Source organism: Mangifera indica, chromosome 11 (assembly GCF_011075055.1).
Source record: "Mangifera indica cultivar Alphonso chromosome 11, CATAS_Mindica_2.1, whole genome shotgun sequence".
Taxonomy (NCBI): Eukaryota; Viridiplantae; Streptophyta; class Magnoliopsida; order Sapindales; family Anacardiaceae; genus Mangifera; species Mangifera indica.
Window position 1 is genome coordinate 11,529,177 of NC_058147.1, and position 10,380 is coordinate 11,539,556.

Genomic DNA, 10,380 nt, shown 5'->3' on the forward strand with positions numbered 1-10,380 from the left:
AGTATGACAACTCACTCAACAAGGGCATATTTTTCATAAACTTCTTCCAGCTAATCGTCACAATATGACATTAATTATCCAGGTATTTATATAGTAGAATACATCTTCATAGTCAATTTATTTTTTTTATTTTTCTTTCTGTTTAAAAGTTGATAAATATTGTACCAAGAAGGTTTAACTGGTGCAAATTTTCTTTTTAGGGATCTAATTCAAGTAACTGCATCAAACATGTCTCTGTAGCCTTAATGAAAAATGTTAAAATATATATTTTTTTTATATGCAGTGCTCATAAGTAGTTTTCAAGTATAATGTTTTTTATTTTTTTGATGTACTACTATTGACATTTCATCTGTTCATAATTGCAGTTATGATATTTTTTTTGTAATGTTGCATTGGTGCTTGCTTTTGTGGTTTTTGCACTAATAGGTTAAAATTTGGATTCTGGAATTTAATTGATTATGTTGATAACTGCACTTACATTGGTTTCTGTTGATAATTGGTAATGTTAACATATAGTTCTACATTTATGGTTTCTGCACTTAAAGGTTCCAATTTGGTTTTCTGCTTTTTTTTTTGTTTCTGAAAGTTTATTGTTTTCCAGCTTACAGTTTACAATTTAGTTTTTTGCATTTTCTTTTTGTTTTTGAAGGATTATTATTTTCCAGCGTACGGTTTCTTTAGTTTTCTATATTTTCTTTTTGTTTCTGAAGGATTATTGTTTTCTAGCTTATGGTTTCCTTGGTTTTTTGTATTTTCTTTTAGTTTTTGAAAGCTTATTGTTTTCCAAGGTTCTGTTTATAATTTGGTTTCTTTTGCATTTTCTTATTTTTGGAATTTTTTTGCATTTTCTTTTCATTTTTGAACGTTTATTTGGTTTTTTTTTTTGCATTTTCTTGTTGAAAGTTTATTGTTTTCTAGGGTTCTATTTACAATTTGGTTTCTTCTACATTTTCTTGTTTTTGGAATTTTTCTGCATTTTCTTTTAGCTTTTAAAAGTTTAATTTTTTTTCTAGGGTTTTGTTTACAATTTGGTTTTTTCGTTTTCTTTTTTTTTGGATTTTGGTTTCTGAATTTTTAGTTTGGAAGGATTTTCATTTTTGCATTTTTAGTCTAAAATTTGAAGTGGCATCTAAACAACAACATTACACAAACAGAACTACACATGCATCAAGTGAAACATTAAAATGAGCTTATGAATTGAACAAAAGTAATCGAAGTCTTGAAGGCATAAAAACATCAAACCCTAACGTAAATTGGTAATTTATCACAAGGCAAATTGGTAATTTCAATCAAACCCCAATGTCAATTTATCGCACAAATTTTACAGATTAATTGAAGGGTATTTTTGTCATTTTTTCTAATAAGAGTAAAATAGTCATTTTAAATCTATCCAAACAGATATGATCCATATTAACAGCTCATGGGTGGGAGTAAAGGTTTTTGATCTGCTATGGTGACATTTTGAGAAAGCATCAAAAGTTGGGTGAGACATAGTTCTTTTCCCTTTATATTCAATAAATGGGAAAATGTTTTTATGGCCTTCCTTGGATAGAAAAATGCTAACCGCTGATTTTTAAATCCAAATCTATAATGCAAAAAGAATCCGGGGCCCGAATTGGAATCCTTATTCCGGGCACTGAATCCCCGCAACCAAACAGACGGAACCAATCTCAGCAACCAAACAGGAACCCTATCAACAAAATGCACAAATGAAGCCCAAAATTAAACCATGGAGCCACGCTCAAGCGAGGCAAGCAAAGGCAAGGCAAAACCAATGGGCAAAGCCAAGAAGGACCTGCTAACGAAAGCTCCATGGAGGGGGGAAGACGACGACGAATCGAACAAATTCAAGGAGGCCAAGCTCAAAGTAACGACCGACTCTGGTGGCACTTCCACCATGCACGTGCCCGGCAAGAAAAAGACCTCCAAATACAATGATCTCGATGACGACGACGACTCCCTCCAAATCGACCCCCAGCTTCGTTACAGCTTCCAGCGTAACTTCCAGGTCTTTTTCCCTTGTTTACTTGACATATCCAGTTCTTTTTTTTTAGGGTAGTAACTTTGCCGACGTTGATTGTTAGATGAATGATTATTTGGATTAAATTTCATATTTTGTGTGAAGATTTTGATCATTTTTTGGTTGCTTTGGAAAGCATTTCAACGTTTTTGAGGCTTCACTATAAAGTGCTGGAGTGATGATGTTGCCGGCAACTTTACTGGTGTTGCTTGTTAGATGAATGATAATTTGCTTTGAAGTTTATATTTTGAATGAAAATTTTGCTTTTTTTTCCGTTCATTTTTGTGTGTGTGTGTGTGTGTGTATGTTGATCTAATTCATGTTTTTGATGGGTTCGTAGTATACTGCTGTAGTGGTAAAGTTGCCAGGGTGGTAAAGAATGGTACATATAGGCGCTTACAGAAATTTGCGGGTTTTAATTTTTTGTTTTCCTGGTGGCAGTGTATTTCTTTAGATTCCAAATCAGGGGAATGATACAATACTGGCGGGAAACATTACAGGCATCATTCAGCCTCTTTAAATTCTAAAATCAAGAATTTTACTCTTATGTGTTCCCATAATTACAACCTGAAATTATTAGATTAATGCATAATTCAATAGGAATACAATAAAAAATATAAATGCTTGTTAGAAGTTAATGAAATAATATATAATTTGAAAATTGTTAATTATGCGTATAGTTAGTATAATATGTTTTGAGGATAGAAAGCTGGGTATAAATATTCCGTCCTTTTATAGATAAAGAGAATTACCTCTGGTATTATAATTTTTTCACTGCAATTGTTTTTAAAGGGCTCATACTATATCAGTTGAGTGATAGCATGGCCAAGCCAATTAACCACAAGCTATTTTTGAGAAGTCTTACGAGAAGCATGTTAGGCAAATAATAATTTTCCTTAAAACTGATAATTTCATCCTTTTCTTTTTTTTTTTTAATCGTGAGATTCTGCTTTACAATTGCAACATTGAGTGGTCATGCAGACATTTTTGTTGATGATATCTGGTTGGGTTGATTTATTTTTTTGTGGTGTCTAGAGAGCTTCTTCGATAAATTTAATGAAACTTCATCATGGTTTTTGATGATTATTGTCGTGTTATAAGATGATATACAGAATTTCACTTTGAGATTTTTGATAAATTCTGTTCCTGGTTGGTTGTCTGATGGTATTGTAGTTAAAACTTAGGGAAGAACAGTATCAGTTATTTATGTTTTCCTGATAATTATGCAAAATGAGTAATTTCATAAAATACTCACTTTGCAGGCAAATATTTATTTAGTATACAAGGAAATATGAATGTTGTTTAGCAGACTCTGTTCCATGCCAATGTGGTGAATTGGAACTATTTATATTGTTTCTCGTTATTCTGAGGATGCACAGTCTATAGCCAGTCAATTATGTGGTTTTGTATTGCGAAGGCCTAATAACTATAGTATGGCTCTATTTGCTCGTTCAAGGAAATCTCTAATACACCATTGAGGCTTGTTTCTGGTAAATTTTTTTTTAGCTGACACATTAACTACTGGGATTAACAAAGACAGGGTAATATCTGTGCCTTGTGGATTAAATTCATGCAAGGACAACTGGATACATTAAAAGAGCTCGAATAGCATTCTGCATGTTGTACAGATCAACTGCAGAGTGTTTGTTCTTTTCTTTATGTAGTTGATGGAGATGTGTTGCCTTTACGGCATTTTTAAGCATTCTCAGTTGTCACATGCATATTGAACTGTGACTTCTGACATTATAGAGTGGAGTCAAATTATCAAAACAGCTACCATAGAACACTTTTCATAGTCTGGTTGAAAATTGTTTGGTGTATAATTTGTATAATTTGACAATTGAACAAAGTTTCTGTTCTGTTTCTTTTCCTATTTTACTAGTTGCTGAGCCGAATATCCTGTTAAGAGTTCAAGTTTTTTCAACACTATGCAAAGTAAACACACAAGTTTTCTGAGTGAGCGTGGATCATTCTGCTGCAGGGAATAAACAAGTTTACCTGACTCATTATTTTCTAATGTTTCTTGTTATTTAATAGTTTTTGGAGTTTTATTTAAAAAAATCTTAAAGAATACCACAAAAATCTATTTGATTTTCTAGTGGAAGAAGGAAAATAGAAAACATTGGAGTAGCCATACTATTATCTAGGATTGTTCTATACATCCATATATTACTTTATTAGGAAAGCCATGTTTACTGTAGTTTGAATTTCTTCAAATTGTTTGCATGCTATCTGTTGTTACAACACATATTCTCTCTGTTTATCTAATTGACATATTAAGAGTTGTTTGTTCTCTGCTTAAGCTAAGACATCTGCCATCATTGATTTAGTTTGACCTTTATATGTATATGATCCCAATTGATATGTTTTCTATTTAACTTTCGTTAACAAAAGGTTGTATATTTCGTAGAGCTGTATTTTGATTCTTCCATTTTCATTCAGTTTCTTCAAAGAGTCTTCAGCATAGACACCATCGTTAAGCCTCTTCCACCTGCCATGGCATACAATGTTTCCCGCAACTTGAATTTCTTCACAAGGATTTTCACACAGTTTTTTGGTAAGTTTGATTTCGGTAGCTTCATGGATTAAATTTTAACTAAGTTATGCATCATTTTAACAGTTCAAACCCAATTGTTTTAAAGGGTTCCTTTCTTTTACTTTTGCCTTCAACTAAAGAAAAAACAGTCACATCTTTCTGTATGCTTAAATATTGTAACAATAAAAAATCAAACATGTTTGATTGATATAGGAGTGTAATTTGTCACATTTTTTCCACTTACAAAGGCAAATTGACTGCATGTTTGTTGTGTGGTACAATCAAATTATCTTTGTTGCAAGTTTGCAATCTAGTTTGTTGAAAATTTAGGCTATTCAATGAACCTGTTAGTTGAGTTCTCTAAACTTTGTTGATTATGAGAATACTTAAATCCGTGATTGAATGGACTGTTTATCTTTAAATATGCTCTTTCTACGATGTTTTTTTATTTTAACTTTTTATGTCACAGATCCTGAAGGCATTGCTGGTGCACAGAAATCCCTTGGGTTAGGACAGGAAGAAAAAGCTCGTCGTGTTCGTTGAGGAATAGAATTTAGAGATGCGCTGATTCCATGTGGTTGTAATTTTGACAGTATTTGGATTGTCATAATTTTATGACTTTTGGCTTCCAATCAAACTAAGAATTCTGAATGTAATGACCCTAAGAGCAATAAGTTTTGATTTCTTAATTGACGGGCACTATAATCAAACTCAGAAGTTTGCTTAATCTTAATACTGTTTTGAAATTTATTTTTAGATCTTCTAAATTCTTGTGGCGAATCCACTTAAATGAGATATTTGTTCTAATTTCCTGGGAGAAAGTTGAAGTAATAGTATTTCTAGTAGTAATGGAACAGTTTTTATGCTTGAACTAATTAATTTCTGCAAAATGATGGTATTTATACTTCAGGTGCCAAAACTAGATGACTTGTAACTACAATAACTTAAGAGGGTTGTATTTGAGTTGAGTTGAAATGAGCTTGATTATCAGCACGGCTTGATTGAGCGTGAAACATATAACCATGGCTTAAGTTTGTGCCATAATTTTAAAATTTCATCAAGGTCATGGGAGCCAAACTTCAAAAATTATTTTTTAAAAATTTATGCATCCTGATAAATCAAAACATGCAAGCTAAATAGTCTTGAAAAGGTAAAAGAGTAAACTTATAATAGGTAAGGTTGTTAAATATAACTTTCTATTGTGGGAATTTTACATTTTAGCAAGTCACTTTATCCATTAATTCCAAAATTCCAGGAAAAAAACTCTGACAACTCACCTCACCCTTTATAAATAAGGTTACTTTTTAACTTACCAATATAATTTAACTTCCATGATACAATACTAATCATATTGAGCTAGAACTCAACTCTATCAACACTTATTGAGCTTGATTTTCTTAAGCCAAGGCAAACTCGAGTAAGCCCAAATTCAAGCTTGGTTTAGCTTGAATCACCCCTAAACTTGAGTGATTGTAATTCTAAAACTCCAGACTAAGGTTTTAATTAAAACTGACTAATCAAAATGAAAGTAAACAATACTTGTGTGATTCCCTTGATACAAATCACATCAGAAGTAAATCAATAACTTGAAGATATATCATATGTACAATGACCTACTTGTGATGTCTTCACCTTGACACAATTTACATTCTACATATCCTAAGACCTTGAAGCAATGTAACATATGATCAAGTTATTCAACACTGGGTATGCACAAGAGCACCAAAAATCGACATCAAAATTGTTGTGTAATGTTTTAAGTTTGCATGACAACCCACTTTATTCGGGAGAACCTCCTCGCCAGTATCCCCACTGACTCATTCCACATTCAGCAAGAAATTTTTCATAATCATTTTCTAGTTTGCCGTAAGCATGAGAAATATCTTCAAAAGAAGTTTGAGTTTTATCTTCTGCCGGATCCTGCATAGAGTTGATAAATCAATGGCATGATCCACCACCATCATCTATTAAAAATAAAGATAAACAGCAAATATGATTTATGGACATAACTGAAAACAAATTTCATTCTTCAACTTTACCACCACATTGGAAGCATGAAAAACTTTTTACACCAAATGAATTCCTTTCAAACTTGTAACTTTTGGACAATGCTTAATATCCAGAAAAAAAAAGTACACATTTGGGGTGTTTGTGATCTTGGATGTAAAAGAGTTTGTGATAGGTAGGCCTTACAGAATAGGGAAAGCAACACTACCGTTTGTGATTATTGAACCAAGGAAATAAGCATTTAATATGTTCCATAATTCTCCTTTGTTGGCAAGATACTAGTGAAACTAATATGTAGTCTTCCCATGGTTTTGATTGCTTCAATGAGCATGACGTTTAAAATATAGAGATCAGTCACATGCATGAAACCGCCACAATTGAAACTGGTATTCATAAGCCAAGTTGAATCCAAGAAACATTAGAGGGAAGTGGCAATTGAGTTACAACTGTAGCATTATACTTACACTCAACTCTGGTCTTGTTTCAGAATCCGAATTATCTGCTTCCATTATGTCTCTGAGAGCAGACTTCCACCGCATGCTTTTGGACCCATGATGATGTCCCTTGGATGCATTCACAGCTTTGAGTTTCAATTTTCCAGAAATTCTAGTGTCAAAGGAACCAATTATGCATCTGATGCAAAATGCTATAAGAGGAACCAGAACTAGAAAATAAGCAGTAGTTTTTGCCTGATAATAGAATGGATAAGCCTGTTGAGGTCACTACCATTGACGAATAAATAAGATAACCAACAGGAAGATAAAATCGAGGATGATGCTGCATATTTAGAGATAATCTTACATGTGGCAAACTATGGGAAATTTGCATGGTGAGGTTCTTTTTGCCCAAAAGTCCATCGAAGATATTCAGGGAAGTTTGATGAGTCTCTGTGAGATTGACAGTGGACAAAGTATCCTTTTTAGTCTGTCATAGTTCATGTTATGGAAGTAATGCCGCATTAGAAGCCAGAAGTCAACATCAATATACAAAATTAATGTACCCCAACCATGAAATACAAGTGAACCAAATTTTAGTTGTGATCCACAAATTATTCTACTGTGTCAAAAATATTTCAAATTGTCAATGTGTTTAATAGTCTAACAAGGTGCTGAATTGAAATCATTTATTTATTTTATGTGCACGAAACTGCTCCTGTGGCATAATTTGAAACAGCACCCTAGCTTAAATCTAAAACCCTGCCTAGAGATAAGGCTCAATGAAGTTGCTTTGTAAACTGATTTTTAAGTGTATCAAATTAATAACCACCCATAGTTTCAAGCACATGCCACATAATAACAAAGAAATGGTTCAATTAATAGACTAGATACAAACTTCTATTTATTTATTAGTGATGACTCAACTAAAGATATGTTTTTCACAAAGAGTGAAGAACTGCTTTTTTCCTTCTATGGGCACAACCTTTTTGTTGCATTTAAACAACTCTGAAGTTTGTCTACTATTTTTCGGAAAAATCTCCAACATCTAAATATCTATTAGTTGATGTTTGATCAATTGATGAAATTAATAATAAAAAAATGTTTGCATTTCAATGTGTACATAAAAACCACGTGAAGATGAGCTGCATTATTAGTCTTTTTACATATATATTATCATAAAGTTATAATACCTGCCATTTGTTTCCATTTCACCTCTAGTCATATTTTCATTACAATAAAATTATATAGCCAATCAGTGAGCACAAACATGTGCATAAACAATGATATGTCATCATGTGATTAAGTGATTTTAAATTAGAGATAAAACAACATTCAATCACATAGTGACATGTCATCGTTTGTACACAAGTTTATATTCATTGTTTGTGTATATACTCCTACTCTTTTCATTAAAGCTCAAGCCCTAATACATGCAATTAGCACATGTTAACACCAAAAAAATCCGTCTTTTCATGCAGACTGCAGGATATTTTGCCCAAACCTCTTAAAGTTTCAATATACAGAAATAAATAATAATTAATAACATAGCATAACTTATACATTGAGTTATAGTGATCAGGACAGACAGAGGAAACAAAGAAAGACAACAAAAACAAGAAGAATCAAGGGAGAAACAACAAAAATTGGAGAGGAAGTCATTATTATTTATCCATTCATATCTTAGGTCTACCTAAAATAATATTGTAGGCCTCTAAATATAGGAAATCTAAACAACTAATCAGGAAACACATAAAAGTAAATCTTAAGGAAATTAAATTCCTAAAATCTCTAGATTATTCAACATCAATGAGCATACATAACCACAATCTCAAGAAACGTCATTGACAATGTGCATACTTGAACCGACAGCACATTACATGTGCAAGAAAGTAAGTTATTTTGGTAAACAAGAGTTCAATTATAATGAAACTACCTATCAAAAGAAGAGAATTTAGAATGCTATGCAACTTACAACTTTTAACATGTACTTTTACAATAAACAACGAAACATGTAGACAATTAAAAGACTTATTTAATAATGACCATGTAAATGTGCTTACCAGTTGCACTTCTTTCCTGGCAGAAGGAATTTTAGGGTGCTGCCCTTCAAATACATTATCAACATCCACAATACTCTTATTTGCTGCAGTCATTGAATATACAGACGCTCCATATTGCTTCAAAATCGACGTCAAAGTTTCACCCCTGCCACCAAAAATTATCAAATTCAGTGAATTAACACCATTTAAGACTGGAATCAACCCCATATCAACAGCTAAAATAAATTGCAGGACTAACTCAAGCAAATTGTAAGATATAAGTCAACAAAAGAAAGTCAAAAGTTTGCGAGAGATCCCATCCTCATGATGCTTATAAATTGCTTAATCAAAAGTTTGATTAAATTTCAGTCACATCTAGTCAAAATACTGAAACTTAAAAACCCCACCTTACCTGGATTTCGAAGGATTTTCGTTCCTTATAAGAATCTTTAAACTTCTCAAATACACAGAAAAGGCACATCAATTCAACAAAATACACAACAAAATTATGAAAACAAAATAACCCAGAAAAGGTTTCCTTAAAATCCATGAAAATAATCAAAGAAAACATGCCCAAGCTTACCCTTTGACCACATGACCCAACAAGTGCTTGTGATTGAGCCCATTTGCTACTTCATGAAGCTGAATTCTCCACTTCTGCAACCCACAAAACACAATGATTTATTGCCATTTGTTCCAGAAAACTAAGAAAACATAAAAATTTTGAGGTAAAAAATGTACCTTTGCAAGACCTCTCAAATGCCTCTTGAAATGGAAACTAAAAAAACAGAACGAAGTGGTAAAACGTTTGTTGATTTGTGGGAAAGAACAAGAATGAACAGAGAAAGAAGAAGAAGAGAAACCTGTGAGAAGGGAAAGTTGAGGTCTGATTAGGGAGAGAAAGAGGTCGTCCTTGTCTGTGGCTGAGCTTCATTTCCATCACTTTCATAAATTTAATACAGATTTACGAATGAGTGAACTCTGCTTTCTTTTTACGTTTGCGGGAGACGATATGGAGATGGAGATGGGCTGACACGTTGGTAATAGAAGTCTTACGTGGCTAAGTGAATTAAAAAAATTAGCTAGGTTAATGCAATTATGTGAAATAAATATGATATCCAAAATTTACCCTCCTAATCTATTAACCCACAAATTTTTTTAGTGTACATAATAACCAAGAGTCTAGTATAATATCAGATTTATCTTCAACTTTAAGAATACGTGCTTCAGTCGGCTTTTTACTACAAATTAAGCAACAATTTAGCCAAAATTGAAGCACAATTGTAGAAATCTTGCATCTAACCCATCTTAATCTAAATAAGTATAGATGTAAACCTTTAT

General features: G+C 32.5%; 2 protein-coding genes across 3 annotated transcripts; one reads left to right on the forward strand and one right to left on the reverse strand.

The window, feature by feature from the left end:
* The first annotated feature begins 1,704 nt into the window (after window positions 1-1,704).
* On the forward strand, window positions 1,705-5,245 carry LOC123229443. The gene is made up of 3 exons (XM_044655252.1): window positions 1,705-2,008; window positions 4,463-4,577; window positions 5,026-5,245. The coding sequence occupies exons 1-3, from the start codon at window positions 1,730-1,732 to the stop codon at window positions 5,097-5,099; spliced, it is 468 nt and encodes a 155-aa protein (XP_044511187.1). The 5' UTR covers window positions 1,705-1,729; the 3' UTR covers window positions 5,100-5,245.
* Window positions 5,246-6,085: 840 nt separating this feature from the next.
* LOC123229445 lies at window positions 6,086-10,059 on the reverse strand. Of its 2 annotated transcripts, none has more exons than XM_044655254.1 (7): window positions 9,903-10,059; window positions 9,781-9,817; window positions 9,623-9,696; window positions 9,061-9,205; window positions 7,365-7,487; window positions 7,028-7,252; window positions 6,086-6,476 (listed from the first exon to the last, which is right to left on the reverse strand). In XM_044655254.1, exons 1-7 carry the CDS (start codon window positions 9,986-9,988, stop codon window positions 6,336-6,338), a joined length of 831 nt encoding a protein of 276 aa, XP_044511189.1. In that variant the 5' UTR covers window positions 9,989-10,059; the 3' UTR covers window positions 6,086-6,335. The 2 variants fall into 2 exon arrangements, with proteins under 2 accessions (XP_044511189.1, XP_044511188.1); XM_044655253.1 differs by having other exon boundaries at window positions 7,028-7,273.
* Between the last annotated feature and the right edge of the window lie 321 nt (window positions 10,060-10,380).